Raw genomic sequence first — 27265 nt, 5'->3', positions numbered from 1 at the left:
CTGACGTGCCCAGCCCGGGTTCCCCAGCTGTCCCCGCCCAGCCCTGGGGGCGGGAGCCGGGGCACCGTTGAGCCCCTGTGGCAGGCAGGAGCCGTTGGTGGCATCCGGGCCCCAGTGCCTCTCCGGCCCAGGGCGCTGCTGGGCAGGTTTCACAAGCCGGGCAGGGCAGGCCTGGGCCGCTGGGCTTCCGTGGGGCCCGAGGCAGGAAGAGCTGGCGGCTGATGTAAGCCCTTGCGCAAACCTCTGGCTGCCGGCTTCCGGAGCCTTCCACCCGCCCGCTTGCCACGCCAAGGAGGAAGCCTAGGGCTTGGCTGGGCCGCATGGATGGACTGACTGGCCACCATGGCTCTGGGGCCCGAGGGTGTGGCGCTGGAGTCTGGTGAGGGGGCTGGGTCGGGGCGTGGGGGGCTGGACACAGGCGGAGGTGATGGGCCTGCAGCCTGAGGGCATCCCCACGGCTCTGCTGCCGCCCTCTGTACTCTGGGGGCCCATGGCAGGACCTGTGGCCCTTGTGACCTGAGTTTTCACACGTGGACCCGAAGGGCCTGGGTTGGACTTTGGGATTCTGTGAGGTGGTCAGTGAGCGCTGGTCCGCAGGCCCTGCATCCGGGGACTGTGGCTGGACCAGGGCCCTCTGGGCACCTGAGCCATCCACGCCTGGTCTGAGAGCCCCTGCAAAGTCACGCAACTTTTCTGTGCTGCCAGTAGACAGCGCCTGACGCCCAGGGACGCAGAGAGGTTCCTTGGCGTGCACACGGAAGCCCTCCTCTGCCGCCGGCTGGGGCTGGCACTCGCTGGCTGCTGTTGGTCCCTGTGTCTAGCTCTGTGTTCAGAGCTGGCTGTCTCCTCTGGAGGGCGTAGTTGGGAGAGTCTGAAATCACCTAGAGTCCCGGTACTGAATGGGCGCTGCTGCTGTTTATTGTTACTGTTTTGTAAGTGTTGTTGCTGGATGTGGTCTTCCTTCACTCCTCTTCTCAGAGGAAGGCATTTTGTTCCCATTTTGCTGATGAGCACACTGAGGCTGGTAAGGGAAGCCCCTCACCTCAGGTGTCACAGGCCTTTCTTTGTCCTGTGATCTAGAGTCCTGCCAGCTTCTTCCCTTGGAGGGCAGGATCTTGGGACTTGGGGCAGAGCCCCTGGGTGGCAGCAAGGAGGCATCCTGTCCAGTGTGGGCCAGGCAATGGCGCGGGTGGGCTCAATTTCCTTCCGTGCAGCAGCAGTTCCTGTGGCGGGGGCCCTGGGTCTGGAGAGATGGCCAGGGCTGCCTTTCCCCTGCGTGAGCTGCCATGTCTGCTGTCCCCATTCGTCCAGATTCATTCTCTAACCCACCGTGGCCCCGTGGTGCCAGAGCAGGCTCTGGGATGCCCGCTGGTTGTGCATGACTCACTGCTCCCTGGCTGTGTGACCAGGCTCTTCCCGTCTCTGAGCCTTGGTCACGCGGGGGTGGCTGAGCACCTGGAGTGCCCCCGGGCACATCCAGGGCTGCCATGGGTCCTCAGGGAAGCTGTTCTTCTGGAGGGTGTCTTCCCTGACTCAGGAGCTTCGCTGAGCTCAGAATGCAGACCCCTCTACCTCTAAGCCCCTCACGTCCTTGCTCTGTGATCTTGGGAGGTCTCTGTCCCTATTCCCCCTACTGACCTCAGGCTTCCCTCTGCAAAAGGGGAGACGGGTGCCCCTCAGACCTGGATTGGGTATGCAGCAGGGATGGTTGGTACAGCCCTCCCCCAGGTCCCGGGGGCCCTGGTGAAGCCTGCTGGGTGGGCTTTGTCCTCATTTTCTTCCTGGGGTCTGTGGCTTTCCCCAGCCCTGGGTCTGGTTGAGCTGACCTGGGGTGAGGGGACCAGGGTAGGGTGGGGAGGCCTCTTGGGCTTCGTTGCTGGTCCACAGCTGTGCACAGTGGGGAAAGATGGAGTCTGGGGGTGGTGGGCTGGGGTGGCAGCTGCCTGGTTGGCTGCTTGACAGCCCCCCTTCTCTCTGCAGGCGAGGCCTTCTTGGGCAGCTTTGTGGCCAGCGGGATGGGGCCCTCAGCCTCATCCCAGGGGAGCCCGGTGCCCCTGCCCTCTGACCTCTCCTTCCGCTCCCCCACCCCCAGCAACCTGCCCATGGTGCAGCTGTGGGCTGCCCACGCCCACGAAGGTAAGGAGCGTGCCAGGCGGGCGGGGCTGAGGGCTGCTGGGCTGCTGTCCCTACCACTCTGACAATTTTACATCCCTAGCACTTCTCAAATCTGCCCCCTCCCCTCCACAGTCACCTCTCCTTATCATGGCCAGTGGGCCCAGCTCTGGCCATTTGGCCTCCCTGTTGTTCCTCAAATGCTAGGTGCTTCCTCTAGTTGCTGTCACAGGGCATTTGCACAAGCTGTTCCTTCTGCTTGCAGCCCCTCACCCCTGCCCCCTGGCTGTCTCCTGCCCTTGTCCTTCAGGGTCTGGCTCAGACACCTTCTCTCTCCATTCTTCCGTGGTAATGGCAGATTTACCTGTCCGTGGTAATGGCAGATTTACCTGTGTGATTATTCCCTAACCATTGGCTGACTTGGCTGCCAGCGTGAGCTCTGTGGGCAGGACCTGGTGTTCTGCTCATGCTGTCTCCCTGGTGCACAGTAGGCTGGTGACTAATGTGGGAGCGGTGGGCCTGGGTCCTCCAGCCTCTTCGGTTGCAGCTCTGCAGTGGTGCTTGACATGGGGTCTGCACGCCTGGCTTGCGGCCTACCCTGAGCAAGCTCTGAACCTCCTGGGGCCTTCCTCCCTCCGTCTGTGAAGGCAGGGGCCTCCCCACCCCCGGCTCGGGTGGATTTGGATGCTGGCACTAGGTGCTGCCTCCCTCCTCCTGGGGGGCATGTGTGCTCTCGTGGATCCTAGAAGACTAGCCTTGGGAGTCCGCACTGCCTGTTGAGGGCTCTCTGGGCTTTTCCAGTTCCCTGCCTCCCACTTCCTCCTGGGGTCTCATGTCTGGGTTGTGAGTGCTCACCAGCATCCTGAACCCACTGGGGTGAGGCTGGGGAGGCTACTTGTTGTTCTGGAGGCAGCAGCTGCAGCCAAGGTATCCCCAACCTCAGGACTCCTGCCAAGCCTTAAGCCACAGTCCTCACGGTACTGAGGAGGCCCCCAGGCCCCTCCTGCCAGCCCCTCGGGCAGGCCTCTGCATCCAGGAGCGGGGCGTGTGCTCTGCACAGAGGGCCGTCCTGCCTCGCCGGGTGTTGGCTGTGGGCCTGGGATGGTGGATGGCTCTGCGGGCCAGCTTGTTCCTCAGATCTCCTGAGATTTTTTCTCTTTTGTCAACAAATCCTGGTGAATAACAATAATACTAAGGGTGGCAAACACAGACAGTGCTTGCTTTGTCCCAGGTGCTGCGTCCTCTGGGTCACTTTATCTTCAGAAGTGGTCTTGGGGTGAGGCTGTTTTGCCCGCTTTACAGGTGGGTGGGCAGAGGCTCTGGTGCTGTCTCAGCACTGTCTGATAACGACGTAATGTGTGTCAGATACTCCTTTTTGTTTTGTGATTGTTGTTCATGTCGTCATCAGATGATGCCAGGAGAAGAGCCATCAGCCCATAGGCTAGTGACAGGTCCTGCCTCCCTGGCCTCAGTGGTAGCAACTAGGACATAGGGTGTCTGGGTTCCTCAGGAACCTCCAGTGGGGCCCCAGGCCCAGGAAGAGCATCAGGACCTTTGCCCAGTGCCCCACTGTCTGCCAGCCCAGCCTCTTTCCATGCCACCAAGGGGCCTCTCGGGCCCTCATTCCTTCGTGCCCCTTGAGCATCTTGATGCCCTTGTTGGCCCTTCCCTCTTTGTCCTTCGAGGCCCTGAGTCTGCACACTGAGGGTGGGGAGTCCTTTTGAGAGACTGGGAGGACCCTTGAAGGATGGACCATCAGGCAGCCAGAGCTCCTGGGTCCGCTAAGGTTCCAAGAGGCGAGTGACCAGCCGTGGGGTACAGAGCAGAGCAGGGGGTCCCTGAAACTGCTCATCTGGGGTCCACACTAGGCTAAGGGGTCTGATGACCGCAGTTCAAAGCAGAGAGCCCTCTGCTCTCTGACCTTGGGCGAGTGGTCCTCTCTGAGTCCTCTTTTTCCTCTCCGTAAATGAGATGTTACGAGGTCGCTTTTGTGATTTGAAGGTGGCAAGCGCAGCGATGCAGGCTGTGCTTTGGTGGCTGTCAGCGTTCCCTCCTGGTGGGATCCATTCTGACCCTCTTCCTGGGGCTTTGAGGACCCAAAACCCCGAGGGCTGCCTGGGACTTGGGAGGCCCAAAGCCACATGGCTGGGAGTGGGACAGGTGTCGCTTGGGGAGCTGGCCTTAAACTTTGGAATCCCTGCACCAGGGGACTGATGACCAAAATGGTTGGTTTCAACGAAAACGCTGGGAGGCAGCGGGTGTGCGAGGCACGAGTGGTGCAGCCCCTCTTTCCCCTGCAGGCTTCTCCCACCTGCCCAGCGGGCTGTACCCATCCTACCTCCACCTGACCCACCTGGAACCCCCCAGCAGCGGCAGTCCCCTCCTCAGCCAGCTGGGCCAGCCCAGCATCTTCGATACCCAGAAAGGTCAGGGGTTGGGAGTGGGTGGGGTCGTGGGGGTGGGAGGGGTGGGCCTCTCAGGGGTCTCTGGGGCCCTCACCAGCATCCTGGCCAGCTCTGCAGCTGTTCTTCTTTTTCATGGTTCTGGGGAACCCAGGACCTTGGGCATTCTAAGCACTCTGCCTCTGAGCTACACCCCTGCTGAAGAGGCCTTTCTGAGACCTCAGCCCCTTGGACTCTGGAGGTGTACTGGGTTGCCCACAGCCTTCTGGCATCTTCCAGATGTGGTCTCCCTAGCCATTTTGGCCCCTCTGGGCAACTTCTATGATAACCTTTGGCCTCTCCCCATTTTACAGGGGAGGAAACTGAGGGTCAGGACGTTAAATGTCTTGGTTTCAGGAGCCTGCCCTCCCACAGACTGCACTGAGCATGCTCCTGCTCATCCTGGGGACACAGAGCACCCTCTCCAGCACATGGCATCCTGGTGGGGGGTGGGCGGTGACCCTTGCTCACTCTGTGCTCTTTTCCGCAGATGGCTTCTACCTGCCCGCGCCAGGGCCCCCAGGAGCCCTGCACTCTCACGCGCCCTCCTCCAGGACCCCTAGTGGCCACTCCTCAGGCACCCCGGGCAAGTCTTCGCGGGAAGGTGCAGCCAAGGAGCGCCGCGGCGGGGAGCCGCCCCCGCTGTTCGGCAAGAAGGACCCACGGGCCCGCGAAGAGGCGGTTGGGCCACGCAGTGTGGTGGACCTGACCCAGGAGGCGCGGGCCGAGGGCCGCCAGGACCGTGGGCCCCCGCGCCTGGCCGAGCGCCTGTCGCCCTTCCTGGCTGAGGCCAAGGGCAAGAGCACGCTGCAGCCCTCGGCCCTGGGCATGTGCAACGGCGTGGTGGACACCGGGCTGCCTGCACTGGTGGTGGAGGCCGGCCGCAGTGGCACCAAGGAGGCGGCCCGGCAGGATGAGAGCTCGCGGCTGCTGCGGCGCGCCGAGGCCCTGCTGCCGGCGCCGCGCCCCTGCCCCTCGCCACTGCCCCCGCCGCCGCCCAAGGGGCCGCCGGCGCCTCCAGCCCCTGCGCCCGCCGGCGTCTATACCGTCTTTCGCGAGCCGGGCCGCGAGCACCGTGTGGTGGCACCCACCTTCGTGCCTTCCGTGGAGGCCTTCGACGAGCGCGCGGGGCCCATCCAGATCGCGTCGCAGGCGCGCGACGCCCGGGGCCGCGAGCGCGAGGTGGGCAGGCCCGGCGTGCTGCAGGCGCCGCCCGGCTCTCCACGGCCCGACCGGCCGGAGGCCCTGCGCGAGAAGAGCTCGGTCATCCGCTCTCTCAAGCGCCCGACGCCCGCCGATGCTCCGCCCGCCCGCGCCTTGCGCGCTTCCCCGGACCCACGCGCCTACCTGTCGGCCAAGGAGCTGCCCAAGCCCGAAGCCGAGCCGAGACCCTGCGAGCGCGCGCCCCGCGGCCCCGGGGCCACGCAGCAGGCCGCCAAGCTCTTTGGCCTGGAGCCTGCAAGGCAACCCGCGCCCGCAGGCCCTGAGCACAAATGGAAGCCCTTTGAGCTGGGCAATTTCGCCACTACGCAGATGGCCGTGCTGGCGGCCCAACACCACCATGCCAGCCGCGCTGAGGAGGATGCTGTGGCTGCCTCCAAGAAAGCCTATCTGGATCCCGGTGGCGCGCTGCCCCGAGCCTCGGCCACCTGCGGCCGGCCTGGTGCCGACCTGCACCCCTCGGCCCACGCACCAGGAGAGGCCTCTGCCATGCAGAGCCTTATCAAATACAGTGGCAGCTTTGCCCGCGAGCCGGTGACCGTGCGCCCAGGTGGCTGTGGCAAGAAGAGCCCTTTTGGAGGCCTGGGCACCATGAAGCCTGAGCCTGCCCCCACTTCTGCGGGTGCCTCCCGCTCCCAGGCTCGGCTTCCACACCCCGGTGGTCCTGCAGCGGGCGGGGCCCGGCAACTGAAGCGGGATCCTGAGAGACCGGAGAGTGCCAAGACCTTTGGTCGGGAGGGCTCTGGTGCCCAGGGGGAGGCTGAAGTGCGACACCCGCCCGTGGGCATTGCTGTGGCTGTAGCCCGACAGAAGGACAGTGGCGGCAGTGGCCGACTGGGTCCTGGGCTGGCAGACCAGGAGCGCTCCCTGTCTCTGAGCAATGTCAAAGGTAGGTCTTGGGCGGTACCCCGGCCCCTTCTCACTCTGTGCTGAACCCCTAGTCGGGGGTTGGCCTCCTGATCCCGCTTCTCTTGCACCCTCACCTGCCTGCCATTTGCCATGTATCCCACTTGTGTGCTGGGGCACTTGAGAAAGTTTTATTGCTTTTTTTATTCTGCACTTGGAAAGGTGTATAAAGTGCAGAAAAGGGGAAACAAGAAAAAGGACCATTATATTTTCCCAGCAACTTGAACACTTTCATATCTTCCTCTGAACTCATTTTCCTGTGCAATTTGCTTCTGCCTGCAGAGTTCTAGTGCACACATGCTCTTGGGCCTGTGTGTTGTTCCCATATTACAGTGTGGGTTGTTTCCCTGCTATTGCAAACGCTATATAACTATCATTTTTTATGGCCTTTAATATTCTGTGGAGAGCTCGCACCAGCAGGTAGTGCAGTTCAGGTCTCCGTTCCCTGGTGGGCATTTTAGTTTTTCCCTGCTCTGATGTTTTGTGTTCTGAACGGTTGCATGGAATATTTTTGTGCATTGCACCTTAGTGATATTTTGAGTCCTTTTTCTAAGAATAGAGGTTCTTAGGAATAGACTAACCTTACTCTTTGGATCCTAAGTCCTTGAGAGAGGTAACTTGTCCTTATGTGTTTCAGTGTCCCCCATACCCAGCCAGCATGGGCCTGGCACATAGTAGGTATTTAAATGAGTGAATGAGAGAATATGTGAGGGATAGACACTACTGTCCCAAATTTCCTATGGATCTTGATGTTCAGTGTCTCAGGTAGTGTTCCGGCCTGGTAGTGGGGATTGAACCTGGGGTGCTCTTTCACTGAGCTGCATCTCCAGCCCTTTTTTTGGGGAGGGGAGCAGGGATTGAACTCAGGGGCACTGAGCCACATCTCCAGCCCTACTTTGTATTTTATTTAGAGCCCTACTTTGAGTTGCTTAGCGCCTCGCTTTTGCTGAACCTGGCTTTGAACTCGTGATCCTCCTGCTTCAGCCTCCTGAGCTGCTGGGATTACAGGCGTGCACCACCGTGCTCAGCTCCCCAACTCTTTTTATTTTGAAACAGGGTTTGACTGAGTTGTCTAGACTGGTCTTAAACTTGTGATCTTCCTGTCCCAGCCTGGGTAGTTCGATTTTAAGTGCCCACGGGTAGTATATAAGTCTTTTTTTTTTTTTCTTCCTGTTCTGCTGGGAATCCAACCTAGGGCCTTGCACATTCTAGGCAAGTACTACTCTACCACTTAGCTACACAGCCAGTCCTATCTGTTTTACTTGCTGTGTCTCAGCATTGTGTTTTAATTTTTTTTTTTTTTTTTTTTGCGGTGCTGGGGATTAAACCCAGGGCCTTGTGCTTGCGAGGTGAGCACTCTACCAACTGAGCTATCTCCCCAGCCCTTTAATATTTAAAAAAAAAAAAAAAAAAAAAAAAAAAAAAAAATGGCAGTTACCAGTTTCGTTGGGGGAGGAAGGTGCATTACTTTTAGCGAGTTTGAGTGTGTTCTGGAACTTGGCTGGTTGGGTTTCCTCGTGTCCCTTGCTTATTTTGCTGTTGGGCTCCTTCCTGGGATTGTGGTGATTTGATGTTGTGATAGTTGTTGAAACTCTGGACTTGGTCTGCCCAGAACAGAGCCTGTTGTTGAGCAGAAGGCTCAACCTGTGACCCAGGGACCGAGGCCATGTTGGTGTGCTGTGGCGTGGGATCTGCAGGCTGGGCGAGGGCCGGGAAGGCCACATCTAGCTGCTCCTTGCTCATGCAACTTCTCAAGTCAGCCTTTGTTCCCAGCCCTAGTCCAGCTGGTTACGTGTCCTCATCCTTGGCCCACAGTCTGGGACCCCTGTCGGCATCTGCAAAGCCCCTTCCTGCAGCGTCAGATGTGACCCCTGTGACTGCAGATACCTTGTCACACACCTGCATTTCCTGGTCCCCACCCTCCTGTGGCCTGCTGTAGACTTGCTTGAGTCCTGAGTTCCTGTCTGCATGCTGTGGCCCTGTGGGTGTCCTAACTGCCCCTTTGCTGCCTGCCCAGAGCCCACCAGACCTGCCTGGGGAGGGGTCCAGGGCCTGGGTCTCTCCAGCTGCATTTTCCAGTAGTGTCGTTCTCACGCCATCCTGAGGCCCTAATGGGTCCCCGTGGGTCTCCTGTTGTACCTTCCCCAGCCATGTCCAAGTCCTGTGTGGGCGTGTTCCCTTACCCTTGGTGCCAGATGTCACTCCCCTGGAGTTCCTTTGATGTGCTCTCTCCAGCTGCTCTTGGGTCTCCTCTGTTTTTCAGCCCCAGAGTCTTTGGACTCTGTGTCCAGAAGTGGGTTCTGTGTGCTCTTAGAGTGTTCTTTTCCCAGCGTAGGTGACTGAGAGAGGGTTGCTTACGGAATGTTTGTTGACTGACTGACTGAGCTGATTGCCTGGGTGGAGATCCCTGGGGCCAGGGAAACCCCACTCTCTGACCTTGTGGGGGGCCTGTGGTACACCTGCCTTGTTTTGGGATTGAAGGAATGATCAAAAGCCTTCTCTTGCAGGTAGCCAGCGGGGTGGTGGACAAGCCTTCTTCTCAGAGGTTTTAGGGCTGTAGACCCCATGAGAGGCAGACAGTCGCTTGTATCCTGTGATACAATGTGGTACCTCTGCTGGGGTTCATGGTCCCCAGAGCCCGTCTTGGAGCCCAGGGTCCTGCCTGTGCCCAGGAGGCCTGTGCCCATGGGGTCATGAGCATACGTGTGCAAGAGAGAGGAAGAGTATGGCCAGGGTTTGAGGTGACACTGGGCATTTGCCTGTCCTTCTTGGTTCTGATGGCTGAGAAGTAGGTGGCTGGATTCTTTCTGTTCCTGAAAAGTCCAGTAAACAGTGCCGCTTTCCCTCCAGTCAGCCCGGCCGCAGTGCTGAGCTGCCTTGCAGGCAGACTGGGTCCAGGGTGCTCGTGCACATGTGTGGGGTTGTCCCCCAGCCGGTCACCAGCCGGCTTCCTGGCGTCTTGGCCTGGCTACTCTGTCTCTTACTTTTTGGAAGGAGCCTTCTGCTTCTGTAGGGGGTTCAAGTCTTGGCACTGCCCCTTGCAGCTACATGGCCTTGAACAAGAGGCTGAACTTCTCGGGCCCCCAGGTCATCTCTGTCCCTGTATGCCAAGTGCGAGCTGAAGGGCACACAGTAGGCACTTCATAAGCAGCCTTTCTTTGCTCAGTCACACGCTGGGGTCTTAGGTCATCTGACAGTGCATGCCAGCCCTAGCTCCTCCTGGAGGGACATGGGGACTCATAGGATCTGGGCTACCTTCCAGGGCTCCTGAACCCTGAGATGGACTAAGGACAGCCAGTTACCTACCTCTCAGCCCAGTGTGGCCAGTTCCCACAATGCCCAAGAGGCCCAGAAAATGAGAACCTTTGCTTCTGCCACTTGCATATGCCAGCAGCCCCACGAGGTTGTCACATACCGCCCTGCCAAGGAGGAACTGTTACTGGCCCTGTGCACAACGGGGAGGCTGAGGCCTGCGGGGATGAACCAGGACCTGCCTGCCCTCCTCTTGTGTGCCTGTCACCTCCTTGGTGGAGGCAGGGTGGGCCGAGTCTGGTGTGAGGGGCTGTGAGACTGTGCCCACCCCACCGTCACACCTGCAGAGTGGGGTTGTAGCAGGTGGAAGTGGTGACAAGTCGGTGAGATGCTCACGTGGTGTCCAGTTGTGGGGGTCGTTCTGGGAGCTGCGTCTCACCCTGAGCATGTAATGACCAGGAGGTGGAGCACGGGACACAAGAATGTGGGTTTACTGCCAGGGATGACGTGGTGGCCTTTGCCAAAGGACACCCAGCTCCTGGGGTCCCTGGGGTGGGACCGGGTTGCCAGGCAGGCCTGCAGCAAGCAGGCGCTGTGAGACTGCTAGCAAGGACCCTTGTCACCCGTGCCCACCCTGGGCTGGCTCCATGTGTGCTTGACCCGGCCCACTGAGCCCCTCGTCCCAGCTGACGTTAGTCGTGGGACCCGGGCGGGCAGGTTTTTTTTGTTTCCCTGTCCCTCAGTTTCCTGGGAGGTAGGGGTGAGGATGGGGACCTGCCGTCTGGGTTGGTGACACTGGTATGGGCCTGGAGTCCTCGGAGGCAGCTGGTAAACGCCAGCTCTTCTGGCGCAGCCCTGGGGCAGGGGTGATGTCTTGCATCTCCTGGTCGTCAGGGCCGGCTGACCTGCCCGCACACCTGCCTCCAGCTCCCCGAGGGAGGAACCAGGGGCGCTTGCCTGGTCCCCACCTTCCCTTGGCGCCGAGGCAGATGTGCCCTTCTTGCTCCCTTGCCTAGTTGCATGGGGGTGTGTTCGCACGGCCTCGGTCAGATCACACCGTAGCCCTGCCCAGACCCTCCCATCCCTGGAACAGTCGCTTAACCGCTTTCCCTTCCGTGCCTGGCACCGCCTGCCCCCCGCACCCATTCTGTGGTCTCTTCTGCTGCCGTGGCTGCCCCGCTGTTCCTGCCTGGGTTCTTTGCTCTTGCTGTTTCCTCTATACATCTTGCCCTCTGGATATCTGCACGGATCTCTCCTTCTTCCACTTACCACGAGTTCGTGAGCGCCTGCCCTCTGTTGGGCGTTGTGCTGGGGGGAGAGAGGACTGCTCAGACCAGAGCAGAACACAGTCTGGCGGAGGACAGGTCGGTGAAGGACAGTAAGCAGAATAGCTGTGCTGTGGTCAGCGCCTGCAGGGAGATGGCAAGGGAGCCGGAAGGAGGAGTGGGTTCAGGGAAGGCTTCCTGGAGGAGGTGGCGTTTGTAGCTGAGGTCTAGCTGTCCAGGGAAAAGGCACTCTGGGTGGAGGGAGCAGCACATCCGTGGCCCCCAGGCAGGGAAGAGGTGCAGAGATGCTGTGTGCACATGAGCCAGGCCAGGCCAGGGCAAGGGGCTCGGTTCTTTGAAGGGTGACAGATGCGAGCTGGTTTAGAGGCTACAAGGAGGCATAGACTGATGAGGCTGGAGTTGGAGGCCAGTAAGGCTCAGCCTGTTTCTTTGGGACATCAAATAGATTTGAAGGCAGTGGCCTGAGGCTCTGTCCTAGTGGCCCTGGGGTCGGTGGGTGCTCCTCCGTGGGACTGGTAGACAGGTTTCTGGCGGCAGGCGGTGCCTGGGATGGGAAACCCTGAGAACAGGGGTAGTTAAGCTGGGCAGTGAAGGCCAGGCTGGCAGAGGCTTGGGGCATCAGAGACACCGTATTCATAGCCTGTCCCAGACTCCAGAGACCCGCGGACACAAGGGCAGCCTCCTTGGGTGGCTGAGCCCCTGGGCACATGCCCTGATTTCTTGGCTCAGCTGTGGACTCTGGGATGGTCCTTCCCTGGAATGGACCCGGCCTTCCTGAAGCCCCCAGGGCCACAGCTGCCCTGTGGAGCCTACAAGCAGGACCCTTCTGGTCCTGCCATTCCTCCACTTGGTCCTCTTGCTTGAGGTGTGGCTGGGCTCAGACCTGCTTTGACGTGGGACCCACGCTGCCCTGCAGGCGAGGGTGCCCTGGCCAGGCCCCCCCCCCAGCTGCATGTGGCGTCACCCTCCCACTGCCCCTGTCCCTTGCTGCTTCCTGTAAATCTGAGTGCCTCTGCTGACTGTGGCCTGGGTGGAAATGATTCAGCGGAGACCGGAGTGCACCTTGCCCTGGACGTGCCTCCTGCGGCTTCTGACAGGGTGGGCAGAGAGGCAGGCGAGTTGGGGACCGAAGGCTCCCTCGCCCGCCCTGCCCCTTCCCATCATACCAGTCACCCATTTGCTGCCTCGAAGTGCGCAGCGGGCCTGGCGCAGCGGCGCACACGTGCAGTCCCAGCAGCTGGGGGACGGGGTTGGGGTGGTGAGGGGCGGTGGTTTGAGGCAGGAGGATTGCAAGTTCTGGGCCAGCCTCAGCACCTTAGCGAGATTCTGTCTCAAAATAAAAAAGGGCTGGGGATGTAGCTCCTGGTGAAGTGCCCCTGGGTTCAACAAAAAGGAAGCACAGGGGGCTGGGAGATAGCTCAGCGGGTAGAGTGCTTGCCTTGTAAGCACAAGGCCCTGGGTTCCATCCCCAGCACTCCCCCCCCCCCCCCCAAAAAAAAGGAAGCACAGGGGCTCCCTGCTGAGCCTGCTGCAGAGCTAGGCAGCCTCTGAGGCTCAGACCAGGTGAGCCCACCACGCCCTCCAGCTGCCTCTGTCAGGGGCCTTCTCCCCACCTGGGATGCCTGGCTCCCTGGAACGCTTGATCCTCAAGCATTGGGCTTTCGTGACTGCGGCCCTCTCTCTGGGCTCCTCCTCTGCTCTGGAACTGGTGCTCCCTTCCTTCCTGGAAGGAAAGGCAGGGCTTTGACGTCTCTGCGTCTCTCCTGAGGGCTCTGCTCTGCAGGAGCTCTTGGCTTTGGGGGAACAGAGGGAGGGAGGTGAGGGGGATGCTCCATGACTGTGGCCCAGTGGGACTGTCGCCTGCCAGGGTTCTGGTATGGGCTGCTGGGGACCCCGGCGAGAGTGCCTGGGTGGGGTCTACGTCTCCGGTAGAACCCCAGAGCCTCTGCTGGAGGCTGCCCGTGTGCTGGCCGGGTCCTTGGGCCGAGACGGAGGGCAGCTGCGGTGTCCAAGTTGACGGTGTTTCCTTGTGACGCGTGAGGTTTCTTGATGCTTTATTGTGATCTCCATGGCCGTTGGTCTTGTTCTGGCCACAGTTGTCTCTCTGGGTGCCAGGACAGGCTTCTGTTGGGTGGCAGGGGATGGAGGGGGAGTTTCCAGGCCCAGGGGACCCTGAACGGGGTTTGAAGGGAACCCTGTGAGTCATAGGAATGGCATTCTGGTGAGAAGGAGCCACACCAGATGGTCACAGGGAGTCACTGAGGGATCTGAAGGGACGGGAAGGGCGATATAGCCAGGTGGGAAGGGAGAGGCCAGTGGGGCAGGGCAGAGCCTGACTGCTCGGTGCTGCTGGGGGTCTCACGCTGCGGGGCCTCCCCAGGGCACAGCCGGGCCGACGACGACAGTGCGGAAGACCGAGCCCGGCATCGGGAGGAGCGACTGCTGGGGGGACGGCTGGACCGGGACCAGGAGAAGCTGCTTCGGTGAGGGGCCTGGGGGGCAGGCAACTGGGTGGCCTGGGTGGGCTTGGCCCTGGCTGCCCACGGTGGTCTCCAGCGCCGGAGCTGGCCTGGGGCAGGACTCCGGTCCTCCCCGTTGGGCCTCCTTCCCCGAGTCTCACGCGTGTCAAGGGACTGCCCTCTGGTGCTCCCCTTCTCAGCCTCCTGTTCCCGGCCTTCCTGGGCTATCCCCAACGTCCGTGTTTCCCCTTCCAGAGAAAGTAAGGAGCTGGCCGACCTGGCCCGCCTGCACCCCACCAGCTGTGCTCCAAATGGCCTGAACCCCAACCTCATGGTGACCGGGGGCCCAGCACTGGCCAGCTCTGGGCGTTGGTCTGCTGATCCTGCTGCCCACCTGGCCACGCACCCCTGGCTGCCCCGCTCGGGCAGCACGTCCATGTGGCTCACCGGCCACCCCTATGGTGAGTGAGGGGCAAGGTACTTTCATTGCCTCGGGTGGGCAGGTGGTGGGTGGGTAGGGGCTGGGTGCAGGGGCCAGGTGGCCTGGGCCAGGCTTCCTCCCCTCCCTCAAGGGGGGAATGAAGTTCCCTGCCCCCAGGGGTTCGTCTGCCTGGCCACTGGGGAAGGTGTCCAGTGCGGGTGGCTCTGTGGGCCTGTTTGCATTTGGCTGGCATTTCTGCCCCTTGGCTTCCTCTTAGAGATATCAAAAGGCTCAGAGACTGGGGAGCTGGCCAGGGTAGGGCTAGCTGGACCCTGGGGACGGGGCGGGCCTAGGGTGGCCGTAAGATGGGGGCCTCCTGGCGCTCACGTGGGCCACACCTGCGTCTCTCCTAGGCTTGGGTCCCCCTTCTCTGCACCAGGGCATGGCACCTGCATTCCCACCCAGCCTGGGGGGTTCTCTGCCCTCAGCCTACCAGTTTGTCAGGGACCCCCAGTCAGGACAGCTGGTGGTCATCCCTAGTGATCACCTGCCTCACTTTGGTAAGTGACCCCTGTGTGGTGGGAGGGACTTTGGTCACCCTTGCCCAACAAAACTGTCCCTTGTGCCAAGGCTTGTGGGTGGGTGGCCCTGCACAGTGGGGTGGGGAGCAGACAGACCCAGAGACGATGCTGCAGCCTGGGGGCTTTTCGTGGTTCAAAGCTGGAGGCTCTTGTTTTACTGAACTCGTGCCCAGACACGTCCGAGCAGGCCCCCCGGCACCCCCATCCCTTGGGGGATCCGCTTTGGGGCACTGGTATAGGTCTGCGGGTTTGTGAGTCCAGCTGTGAGGCCAGGGACAGCCCACCTGGGAGTGTGGCCTTTGCTCCCTGGGGCTGGGCGTGGCGCCAGGCCTGGGTGAAGGGGCAGGGCGTCCTGAGGGCTGTGGTCTGCCCCCGCAGCGGAGCTGATGGAGCGGGCCGCCGTGCCGCCCCTCTGGCCAGCCCTGTACCCGCCGGGCCGCAGCCCCCTGCACCACGCACAGCAGCTGCAGCTCTTCTCGCAGCAGCACTTCCTGCGGCAGCAAGAGCTCCTGTACCTGCAGCAGCAGGCCGCGCAGGCGCTGGAGCTGCAGAGGAGCGCCCAGCTGCTGGTGAGTCCAGGGCCAGCGGGAGGGGGCGGACCAGGGCCGAGGCAGGGAGGCTTCCTGCAGGAGGCGGCCTCCAGCCGGAGGTGGGGCCTGCAGGCAGAGGGAGCAGCAGGCTCAGGCCCAGAGGAGGGCAGAGCCTGGCCGGGAGAGCACAGGCAGCAACCGGGAAGCCAAGGCAGAGGTGGCCTGTGGACCGGAAGTCCAGCAGGACCTCAGAGGGCCCTGCTCTTGACCAGGCAGACCTGGCCTGTTCTCTCTGGGTGGCCAGGAGCAGGGTTTAGTCACTCCCTGCCTGATGGCCCTGGTCTCCCGTTTGGGGCCAGAGCAGGCCACTGCCGACGAGTTCCTGATCCCATAAGATAGGGCACAGGAGGGGTCCCTTATGTGGCTGGACTCCCCAAGGACCATGGTTCTCTTGTCTCCCTGAGTAGTTCTGGGGTGTCTCTTCTCTGCTTGACCTTGTTCCCTCCTCTCTTGGGCCGTGGCCACTCTTGAGAAGGAAGCCAGGCACAAACCGTTCCTGGGGCCCCTGGCCTGGGTTTGAATCTGCTGGGCCTGGCTGAGTGTCCTTCCACAAGTGACTTCATCTTCCTGGTCTTCCAGAACCTGGAGATGCTAGGAATTGCTGGCCCCTGGCTTGTTGGTTGTGGTTTGGTAGTTGTGGGAGTGGTCAGGCCGGGGTGCTCTGTGCTGCCAGGAACTGGCCGAGAGCTCTGGCTGCTGTCGGACCTGCTTCCTCCCTCCCATTCTGTCAGCAAATGCAGGAACAGGCGCTCCTGCCCTCTTCTGGGTGTTCTGGGACCCACAGGTGCAGGTGGCGAGCGCTCAGTGCAGGCCGACACACGCAGCTCGCAGGGCAGCCCCTCCTCTTCAGGAGCCTGGGGCCTTCACCCAGCTCTCCTTGGCCCGACCATGAGGGTCCCAGCAGGCCAGAGTCTGGGTGGAGGTCCCCACCAGCCCTCATGGGAAGGGGCTTTAGGCCCTCGGGGTCCCTCACCCAGCAGCCGCCTGCCCTGCACCTGCCCCCAGCCCTGTCTGGGAGTTCCACGTGGAACACTGTATTGTTACCCAGGTCCCAGGGCGGAACGTCCATCTCAGGCCTGGGAAGGGGTGGGTGGTCCGACTGAGGTTCTCTCAGGCTGGGGACCTGGGGACCAGGCAGGTACTGGGTGATGGCTGCTGTGTGCTGACCCTGCCCACGGCCCCCTCCCCAGCAGGAGCGGCTGAAGGCCCAGGAGCATCGGGCGGAGATGGAGGAGAAGGTGGGCAAGCGGGGCCTGGAGGCTTCAGGCAAGGCCAGCCTGGCCACTGCAGGCCCGGGGCTGCTGCCTCGGAAGCCCCCCGGCCTGTCTGCTGGCCCCACGGGCACCTATGGCAAGGCCATGAGTCCACCGCCGTCTCCCCGTGCCTCCCCCGTGGCTGCTCTGAAGGCCAAGGTCATCCAGAAGCTAGAGGACGTGTCCAAGCCGCCCACCTACGCCTACCCCGCCACGCCCAGCTCCCACCCCAGCAGCCCACCGCCCGCCTCCCCGCCACCCACCCCTGCCCTCACCCGCAAGGAGGAGGCCCCTGAGAACGTGGTGGAGAAGAAGGACCTGGAGCTGGAGAAGGAAGCCCCCAGCCCCTTCCAGGCCCTGTTCTCAGGTAGGAGCTGGCCTGCCACTCCGGCTGCCCAGCACCAACCCGCCTCTGTTCTTTTGTTTGCTCCTTCACTCGTTCTGTCTCTGTTGAGCACCTGCTGTGTACCAGGTCCACTGCTGAGACTCCGGGATGAGTTCACGTGCACACAGACAGACCCGCCTCCCCAGCCCCTCCTCAGAGAGAGTGCCAGGCACAACGTTAGAACCTACCCCAGGAGTTGTTCCGAGCATTGAGCACAAAGGCCCCTAGGCCTCTCAGCCTGCATGGGCGCCCAGTTGTTGCACTGGTTTGGAGGCACCTGTTTTGGGCAGTAGTCTCCCTGTGCTGGGTGCACTCACATGCTCTTCCTGTGTCCACCAGGACCTGTAGCATGTGGCTTTAGGGGCTGAGACCATGTCCCTGCCCAGAGTCCACTTAAAGCATGAGCTTATACTCGGGAGGACTTGGTTTCTAATTCAGATTCCAGAGCCAGTGCTGTGTGGGCTTGGGCAGGTGGCCGCCCTCTCTTGGGTGATTTGGTGTGACGCTAGTGTTAATGCCCCGGGGTGTGCACGGATACGCCCTTCCCCTTCATCGGTTGCTGGGTGTCCTCGGTCTGCTGCAGAGAGTCGCTGCTCTTTGAGGGAGCATCGCGTGGGGGGTGGGGACAGAATGAAATTGCTGTTGTGCACTGAACAACTGTGTCACTGGGGTGGGCCTCAGGGTCTGCCGGGCTGGAACACAGGTGCCACTCAGGCTGGGCACGAACTGACCTGGGTCTTCCACAGCCTTGTGCAGGGTTTGTTTCTGGAGCAGCTTCCTCCATGTGGAGCGGGGGGCGGGAGGGCTGTGGTTTCTGCCTTTAAGATCCCTGGGGACAAGGTGGTGACTGATTTTCCTCTGTGTGGCCCAGACCTGTGTTAGGGCCCTGGGGTTTTGCAGGATCACCTGGAAATGTTCCCAGGCCTGCGGCTGGTCCAGCAGAGGGGTGCCCATCCTGCGTGGGTGTTGGTGGGGACATAAGAGCTGTCAGAGCCCTGGTGGCCCCCACGCTGACCCCTGGTGTCCTTGGCAGATATCCCACCCAGGTACCCGTTCCAAGCCCTGCCGCCACACTACGGGAGGCCCTACCCGTTCCTGCTGCAGCCCACGGCCGCCGCCGATGCAGACGGCCTGGCCCCGGACGTGCCGCTCCCAGCTGATGGGCCTGAGCGCCTGGCACTCTCGCCTGAAGACAAACCCATCCGCCTGTCACCCTCCAAGATCCCAGAGCCCTTGCGGGAGACCCCAGAGGAAGAAGCACTGGCTGACCGGGAGGTGAAGGCAGAGGTGGAGGATGTGGACGAGGGTCCTGCTGAGCTGCCCGCCCTGGAATCGCCGCTGGCCCTGCCCGTGCCAGAAACCATGGTGGCTGCAAGCCCTGCAGGTGGCTGTGGAGGTGGTCTCCTGGAGGCCCAGGCGCTGAGCGCAGCTGGACAGGGCTGCTCAGAGGCCTCTGAGGGCTCAGACTTTGCAGACAGGGCTGAAGTGCAGATGGAATTGCCAAGCCGGACAGAATCTGGTGCGGTCACCCTGGAGCTTGGGGGGCGGCTGACACCTGAACCGCTGGTGGAGACTAAGGAGGAGCCAGTGGAGGTGCCCCTGGATGTGCCTATGGAGGTTCCTGTGGCGGAGACGGGGCCTGAGGAAGGCCTGGCCCAGCCAACCCTGAGCGAGCCCCAGCCCAGCCTGGAACTGCCAGATTGTGACCTGCCCACCAGGGAAGGACAGCGCCCGAGTCTAGAGGACCAGGAGGCGGCACCAGTGCCTGGTAGCACCTGCTACCTGGAAGAGGCAAGCTCTGACCAGTTCCTACCTGGCCTGGAGGACCCACTGGCTGGCATGAACGCCCTGGTGGCGGCTGCGGAGCTGCCCCAGGCCAGGCCTCTGCCCTCCCTGGGTGCTGGAGTTCAGGCCTTGGAGAAGCTGGAGGTGACCCAGAGCCTGGCCCTGGAACAGAGCTTCCTGCAGGGCATCACGCTGCTGAGCGAGATCGCCGAGCTGGAGCTGGAGCGGAGGGGCCAGGAGGTGGCAGGTGAGCGCACTCGGCAGTCAGGGGCTGTGGCTCTTCCAAAAAACGTTTTAGTAAGATGTGGTGACACCCCCAGGACATGGCTTATTCATTTTCACTTTTTAAAAATCCTGATAAGATACACGTAGCAAAATGTATCCTCTTGAACGTTCCTAAGTGTCCAGTTGGGTGGTGTTGAACACACTCCCGTTGTGGCCCGTCTGGGTGGGTTTCCTGGGGGTGAAGTGTCTCCTCATTTCCTCAGTGGTGTGTTTTGTATTAGCAGGATTCTTTGGGTTGTGAGGGACAGAAAATCTCATTTAAATTGGTTTAGGCCAGGTGTGGTGGCACACACCTATGACCCTAGGAACTCAGGAGGGATGGCAAGTTAAGGTCAGGCTCAGCCATTCAAAGGCCTCACTAACCTGGTGTGTGTGTGGCTGTGTTAAAATTCATCAGTTTTTCTCTCACTAAAAGGATACAGTGGAAAATTTTCTGGGAAAAAAATGAAAATTCCCTTCATCCCTGTCCCAAAATAATAAATTTAAAAAAGGGCTGGGGATGTGGTTCAGTGGTTAAGTGCCTCTGGGTTCAATTCCTTGTAACAACAACAACAAAAATGCTGGACGTAATGCTGTAATCACAGCTACTGGGTTACTGGGGAGGCTGAGGCAGGAGGATTGCAAGTTCAAGGCCAACCTCAGCTACTTAGACCTTGTCTTAAGATAAAATTTAGAAAGGCTTGGGAATGTGGCTTTGTGATAGAGTGTCTGTGTTTGCCTAGCACGTGCTAGGCCCTGGGTTTATTCCCAGCACCACACACACACACACACACACACACACACACACACACATGAAGACAAAAAGAAAGAGGGCTGGGGTTGTGGCTCAGTGGTAGAGCACTTGCCTAGCACATGTGGGGCCCTGGGTTTGATCCTCAGGACCACATAAAAAATAAATAAATGATACAAAGTTATTGTGTCCATCTACGACCAAAAAAAAAAAAAATATGAAAGAAAGACAGGAAGGAGAGAACTTATTGGCTTATGGAATCAAAGTTGAGCAGCATCGTGGTAAATTCAGGTATAGCTGGATCCAGGTGCTCAAACCAAATCATAGCAGTTCCTCTTTTCCAGTGTCCCTCCTTCCCCCAGTCTCTCTCCTCCCTCCCTTTCCCTGTTCCACTTTCTTCTCTGTTGGCCTCATTCAAGGCAGGCTCACTGCCCTCGAGGGGGCTCCAACAGTTCCTCCCAGGGCGGTAAGACTGCTCAGCTCAGCTCAGCAGCCTTTTGAAAGGGGCCAGTTCTTTCCTGGCAGCTCTGGGGGAAGTGTGGAGACTCTCATGAGGTGATTGGGGTTCAGGTTTCTGCAGCAGCAGATCCTGTGGCTGGGGAGATGGGCCACACCGGTCATGCTTGGTCTCTGACTGGAAGGTGTCGCCTCCAGGATGTCGGGATGGGTGGTCCCCAGAAGAGTGCACAGTGCCTTCAGCAGGAGGGGCCGTGAATTCTGGGCTGGGCACAAGACTGAAGCACAGAATAGGAAATGGAAGCGCCCAGTGTGCATGGCTGGGCCGTAGTGGCTGCGGCCTTGCTAGCCCCAGCTGGGCCGGGATCCAGCAGGGAAGGGCCCCGCAGCATCCTTGGAGAGAGCGTGATGTCCTTGCCAGAGTCCTGTGTATTTCCCCTCCAACTTTCCTGTACACCTGTACACGTTTGCTTCTAAAATTAAACAATACCCTGAAACCTGCCTTCTGCGTTCAGTATATTCTTCCCGAAATGCTTTCCAAAGCTGTGGTTTTTAAGAGACCTTTTTTATGGGCTGCCCAGTTTTCTGTCTGGTGAAGGCCCTGACTTTTGGTGACCCAGTCCCTACACTGTAGCACCTGATGACCTCACCCTACATTGTTGGGAATTTTCATTTGCTGTCTCCTTGTTTTGTTTTGTTTTTCTTTTCTCTCCTGGTACATATAGCATGATGATTATCCTTATAGGAGAGTTTTTGTCCCCATCCTGGATTTTCTTTGGGTTCGTCTTCCCAGAGGTAGAATTGTTGGTCATGGACAGGCCACTTTTTTGTGTGTGGAGCTGGGGATGGAACCCAGGGCCTTACGTGTGCTAGAGAAGCACTTTGCAGACAGCTACATCCTCAGCCTAGGACAGGGCACATTTTCAAGATGGTTTGATCCTCATGGTCCCCAGGAAGCTCAGACAAGTGGCACCTCTCTCTTTGAGAGATGTCCCTTTCCCATAGACCTGCTGTGTGTGTACCTGCTGTGTGTTGCTGTTGTAGGGTTCATCACTGTTTCCGGGCACAGTGGCGCATGCCTGTAATCCCAGTGGCTTGGGAGGCTGAGGCAGGAGGATCTCGAGTTCAAAGCCAGCCTCAGCAACAGCAAGGTGCTCAGCAACTCAGTGAGACCCTGTCTCTAAATAAAATGCAAAAGAGGGCTGGGGATGTGGTTCAGTGGTCAAGTGCCCCTGAGTTGAATCCCCAGTACCCCCATCCCTGCCCCAGGGGGGAAAAAAAGGTTCATCACTATTTTCCATTCACTAAAATAGTTAAGTGGAAATTTTTTTTCTGGAAAAAAATGAAAATTCCCTTTATCTCAGTCACTGGGGGTGGTTTTCTTTTAGTAGGGCCTGAGGAGAGGCCAGAGGTCCAGGATGGGAAGGGATAATCAAGGAGGTGGCCAGGCCAGGGGGTCCCCAGTTTGGGCCCCTCTTACCTGTGCACCTGACCTGGTCCCGCTGGGGTCTCTGCAGATCTGGCTCCTGGGTCAGTGTCATTGCGGGGCTCCCTGGGTCATCTCTGTAGGCCTAAGCCGTCCGCTGGTATATTGGTTTTCTGGGGGCTGCCATCACAAGCTACCAGAGACTGGGTAGCTTCCACAGGAGAAATTTCTCCTGTCAAATTTCTGGAGGCCAGAAATTCTGAGATCAGGCTAGGGCTGGCTCCTGCTGAGAACTTGCCAGAGAACTGTTGGCTTTTCTCCTGGTTTTGTTGTCAACTGTCTTCTCCTTGTGTCTGCTCCTTCTGTGCGTGTCTTTGCCTCCAGACTCTTCTTGTAAGGACACCAGCCGTACTGGATTAGGGTGCTGTCTGATGACCTCACACTTTTATTTTGTGGCACTGGGGTTTGAACCCAGCGATGCTCTCCTTCTCAGCTACATCCTCAGTCCTTCTTACTTTTGAGACAGGGTCTTGCTGAGTTGCCCAGGTTGACCTTAGACTTGAGATCCTCCTGCCTCAGCCTCCCAAGTCACTGGGATTACAGGTGTGCGCCCCTGCACCTAGCTGACTTTAACTTGGTCACCTCTGTAAAGACCTTGTCTCCAAGGTCACATGCTGTGGTACTTAGGGTTAGGACCCAACATTGAATTGGGTCAACAAAAACACCAAGAGGAAAAGGAAACGAAAAAGGAGAAAAAACAAATTGGGGAACACAACTGAACCCATAGTGGCTGGCCTGGCGTTCACTTGGGTGTCCCTTGAATGTCAGTTGAGAGCCTAAGAAGGGCTGGCTTGCTGGAGGGAGGAAGAGGAGGTGACAGTTGTAAAACAGCAGCCTGTCCCCTTCCTTACAAAGGACCTTGTGGGCAGGGCAGAGGTGTGACATCAGGTGGACCGGCCTGCTTCGCTCTGACTTCCCTGGAGCTGATGGAGTTTTCTGCCTTGTGGCCTCAATTTCCCTAAGGATTTATAAGAGCAAAACCAGTGATTCTTAACCAGGGGCCGCTTTGGTCCCCAGAGGATGTTGGGGGAGCGCTGCTGACATCTAGTGGGGAAGGGGAGGGACACTGCTAAACATCCTGCAGTGACCCAGCAGCAGAGGCCTGTCCCACCAGCCGCCAAGGTGAATAGGGCCTAGGGTTTGGAAAAGGCCTCACCTCAGCACAGTGGTCATTAATGTCTGTCTGTGGTGCTTTGAATGATGACAGAGAATGTGCCTTTTTTCCTCAAGCACATGTGGACCATGGAGCAAAAAAACTGATCACATTCGAGATGAAAGGAATATGTCAATTCAAAAACTATACTAAAGTCATTTTAACTTGATAGAGGCTAGAGCAAGCTCTCCTGTCCTCTTGGTGGGTGCTGGGTTGGAGTGGCCTCTCTCCAGGGTGTTGGAGTATTTTTTGGAGAAGGCTGCCATCTATTCACGTGAATAACCTGGATCACATGAGTCACACTGGCTGGAGTTTCCTAATGCACAAGGTCCAAGCGGTGGGCCTCTGTCCCCTACAAAGAGAATCGGAGACACCTCGATGCCTTCAGTGGTGATTATTTACATGAATGAAAACTCACGGCTGCAGGAGTGTTACACGGCTGCAGTTAGGATTATCTGTATTAAATCGCTATTTTAGGGTTTTTGATCTTCAGAAATGGTGATTTTATAAGGGTCAAGGTAATAATAAGAATGAGGTGGGCCTGTTTGTTATGTGTTCATGTAAAAAGACATCGAGCAGAAAAAAGCAGAGTGTGGCGTGCCGTACGTATGGATGGATTCCATTTTTGTCTGTAGGATTGCATGTACATTAGGCATATTTGAATATGCACAAACATTTCTGCAGAAACTGCATCAATAGTGGCCCCCCCAGGAGGGACCTGTGTGTCAGGGTGGGGGGGGGAGCTTTTGTTCACTCCTAGAAAGAACCTCTTGGGCCTCCGGCCTCCCTCCTGAAGTTTTCTTTGCTCCTGTGCTCACTGCGGGGACAAGACTGTCCCGTATGTGTGTTCTCACCTCTTCTTTTCTCTTTATACCGTGTCCTGCATCTCAGTAAGGCCCTGCTCCAGGTGCCCTGTGGCTTTGTGGCCTGGGATCCATGCTCTCTCTCTCGACCTCAGTCTCTTCCCTGTTTGGGATCAGGAGGGGGTGGGTGGCAATGCCCACAAGCTGCCCGGGGCTCAGGAGTGCTGAGCAGGGTGGGTGCAGCAGCCTCTCTGGGGGCCCAGCCCCTCCACCTGTGCGGGCTCACCTTCCGCTTGTCTGCAGGGGTGGAGCCAGGCCTGGCAGTGCGGCCCTCCCTGGAGAGCCTGCTGGCTGCCAGCAGCCACATGCTGAAGGAGGTCCTGGACAGCCCCTTCGTGGACCCGCTCAAGAACTTGCGGCTTCCGCGGGAGCTGAACCCCAACAAGAAGTATAGCTGGATGCAGAAGAAAGAGGAGCGGGTGAGCTGTGCCGACCTTTCTTCCCGCATGGTGGCCTGTGGGGTAGAGGGCGGGGTGGGAGTCCCACCCCAAGTTGGCATCTTGCTGGGCGGTGGCCGACTTTGGAGCCAGCAGCAGGCCTCCTCCGGTGCCTTTCCGTGTGGCCCTGGGAGGGCTTTTCCCATCTGGTATTACATCAGGCACGTCACACAGGTGGCAGCTTGATGAAATGAAAATAGGACTGCCTGGGACCCAGGCCCGGTGCTGCCCTCTGCCACCCTCTGCCATCCAGGAATGTGCTCGGCCATGCTGACGGAGCCCGGTGACAGGCAGCACTGTGCTGCTCCAACATCATCTAACTTAGTGTCGATAGCGCAGAGAGGAGGCTGAGGCCACAGGGAGTCGCAGTGGTGGGATCTGAGCTAGGGTCTCGGCAGCCCCCAAGGGGCTGGCTCTCACGGTCCCCATCTGTGAGAGTGGCCGCCACGAGTGGGAGCAGCAGTGTCCACCTCCTCATTCCTCTCCCCTCCTTCCTGGCCCCCCTCCAGATGTACGCCATGAAGTCTTCCTTGGAGGATATGGATGCCCTGGAGCTGGACTTCCGGATGCGGCTGGCCGAGGTCCAGCGGCAGTACAAAGAGAAGCAGCGTGAGCTGGTGAAGCTCCAGCGACGCCGGGACTCCGGGTGAGTGTGGCCCCACCCCGTGCGGTGGGGCTCGTCCTGCCAGGTGGTCAGCAGCGGCAGGCGGGTGCCCGTCCCCTACCTCGCCAGTGCTAGTGCTCGGTAGGTCGGCTATGGCAGCTGTCAGGTGTGCGTGGACCCACGTGATGCGTGTGCAGCGTGTGCCCTTCTCTGTGCCCTGCCCACCCCCAGGTTCACAGCCAAGCCTGTGATTCTTTTTAAGGGACAGGCACGAGGATCCCCATAGAAGCTTGGCACGCAGAGGCCCTGGCAGGCCACGGAAACGGACCCACGCCCCGAGCACCCTGTCGCCCCCCCGCAAGAGAGGGAAGAGCCACAACAGTAGCGGAAAGTAAGGCTGGCCCCTCGGTGGGTCGGGGACTGGCTCCGAGCTCAGAGGGGAGGAGCAGGGCCCCACCTGGTGCCTGCACCTGGGCGCTGGGGACCTTGAGTCCCTGGGGCTCTGACCCCCTGGAATGGTGGCTCTAAGGGAGCACGGTGCGCTGCTCAGGCCAGGAGGGCAAGCAAGGCCAGGAGCACTGAGCTGGGAGGACCATCCCGGAGAGAGGTCTTCCTGTGACAAGACCCAAGTGCTCCGCTTGTCTTCCTGCTGTGCCTGCTTCCTCGTGGCTAGGGACTGATCCTCCTCCTCTCCCCTCCCCTCCTCCCTGCGGACGGACTGCTGGGCTGCCAGCCCTGTTGGACCGGCTCTGACTGGAGCTGCTGCTGGGTTCTCTCGGTGCCGGACATTTCCCCATTCTCCTGGCCAGACCTGAGGGCTGGTGCTGCGCGAGCCCCGGGCTGCTCTCTGCGACCCGGCCTCCGCCTCCGCGTGTTCTGGGGATGAGATCCTTCTGGGCGGCGGTGGCCGCTTCCTGTGGCCCCCTCTGGAGGTTGAACTGAGTGATGGCTGGTTGAATCGAAGCTTTCCCTCCAGGGCCAGGCTTTGCGGTTCCCCCCATCTGTAGACAAACCAAAAAAGGCCCACCGAGGAAAGGACTGGAGTGTTCTTCAGCCTTGCTGCAGCCTGGGACAGACGGGCTGGTGGGCACCGGGCAACCTAGCATGCGGAAGCTTCAAAGCACAAAGAAGAGGCAGTGGGGTCGCCACGGTCTTCTGGGGGAAAACAGCTCCATGGGCCCCGACGTCTCACGTTTGACCTCCTTGGATGTTCCTGGCTGAAGGAAGGGTGAAGAGAAGAGACTCCCTGCAAGGCCACGGGAGGGGAGGGAAGAGGCTCTGGAGAAGAGAGCAAGTGGCCCAGGCCACCGGCAGCAGGAGCCTAGCAGTCAGGAGTGTGGGCCCTGTGGGGGCGGGGCTGAACTTCCTGCTTTCAGCCCCATCTCCAGTCCCATCTCCATCCTTCACTGTGACCTTGGGTCAGGTGTTTAGTTTTTCTATGTCTCAGTTTCCTCATCTAAAACAGTACAGCCAGGCCTGGTGGCACACACCCATAATCCCGGTGACTGCGGAGGCTGAGGCAGGAGGATCACAAGTTCCAGGTTGGCTTTGGCAACTCAGACCCGGTTTCAAAATAAAAAGGACTGGGGATGTAGCTCAGTGGAAGAATGCCTCTGGGTTCAGTCCTCAGTGCTGGGGGGATGGGGGGAGGGAATAAAAAATAGAACCATGTATTGCTTGTGGCTAATTATACAAGGCACTAACAGTGCAAGACGCACAGGCCTCAAGCAAAAGTCAGCTCCTCCATCACTTGGGAAGCTTCAGCCCTAAAGCAGTAAGACAAGCCTTTGTCCCTGTCCAAGCTGCCTGTGCCCATAGGAAACCAGGGTCCAGCAAGTGCCTCCTCCTTCACATGAGCTCTTGATTTAATTCTCCCTCCCATCCTGGTGCATTTCCTTGGCATTTCTGGTCCTTGTTCTTGGCACATTGTGGTAAAGAGGTATCTTGCCATTCAAGATGTGTGTCTGTGTGTGTGTGAGTGGATGGGTCAAAGCACATAAGAGAAAGGTCGGCAGGGGATACTGACTTGAAGCGTTTTTTTTTCTTCTTTTACATTAAAATCTCATTCTGCCTCATTGACAAATATCCCAGCATTTCAGCACTGTAGCTTTATCAGATCTGTCTCCCCAGACTGGTCACGCTGGCATTCACCACTGTCTGTGCTTCAGCATCCAGAGCCCAACCCTTCAGGGCCACAAGGGTGGACACCAGCCCTCCAGTGTGGCCTAGTGAGGGTGATGACCAAGGGTATGTTTTGGTTTTAGGCTGAGCAACAAGTCCCTGCTGACGTCAGACGACTATGATCTGGGAGCAGGGATCAGGAAGAGGCACAAGGGTCCTGAGGAGGAACACGAGGCCCTCATTGGAATGGGGAAAGTCAGGGGGAGGAACCAGAACTGGGATGAGCATGAAGCTTCATCTGACTTCATGAGTCAGGTCAGTAGCCCAGTCTTCCGAGTGTGCTGCCATCCTGGGGTGCAGGACCTGGAGTTTATGTCCAAACGAGGGCATGTTCCCCTTGCAGGTCTGTCTGTATACAAACTGTAGGAATGATTGTCT

General features: G+C 59.3%; 1 protein-coding gene across 7 annotated transcripts in view; it reads left to right on the top strand.

Annotated features, from left to right (window-relative positions):
* Positions 1-27265, top strand: part of Tnrc18 (trinucleotide repeat containing 18) — a 91555-nt gene that overhangs the window by 25566 nt on the left and 38724 nt on the right. For 3 of the 7 annotated variants that reach the window (XM_047533488.1, XM_047533486.1, XM_047533487.1), the window contains exons 3-15: positions 1981-2136; positions 4413-4538; positions 5044-6663; positions 13599-13701; positions 13933-14138; positions 14512-14658; positions 15058-15248; positions 16460-16889; positions 17941-18939; positions 23909-24084; positions 24612-24748; positions 24969-25097; positions 26971-27142. In XM_047533488.1, the coding sequence (XP_047389444.1) occupies positions 1981-2136; positions 4413-4538; positions 5044-6663; positions 13599-13701; positions 13933-14138; positions 14512-14658; positions 15058-15248; positions 16460-16889; positions 17941-18939; positions 23909-24084; positions 24612-24748; positions 24969-25097; positions 26971-27142 (4592 nt within the window). The remainder of the gene's footprint in view (positions 1-1980; positions 2137-4412; positions 4539-5043; positions 6664-13598; positions 13702-13932; positions 14139-14511; positions 14659-15057; positions 15249-16459; positions 16890-17940; positions 18940-23908; positions 24085-24611; positions 24749-24968; positions 25098-26970; positions 27143-27265) is intronic. The other 4 variants (XM_047533489.1, XM_047533491.1, XM_047533490.1 and 1 more) reach the window with 4 other exon arrangements.

Source organism: Sciurus carolinensis, chromosome 18 (genome assembly GCF_902686445.1).
Source record: "Sciurus carolinensis chromosome 18, mSciCar1.2, whole genome shotgun sequence".
NCBI lineage: Eukaryota > Metazoa > Chordata > Mammalia > Rodentia > Sciuridae > Sciurus > Sciurus carolinensis.
Note: the sequence above shows the minus strand (reverse complement) of the source record. Positions and strands in the feature narration are given on the sequence as shown.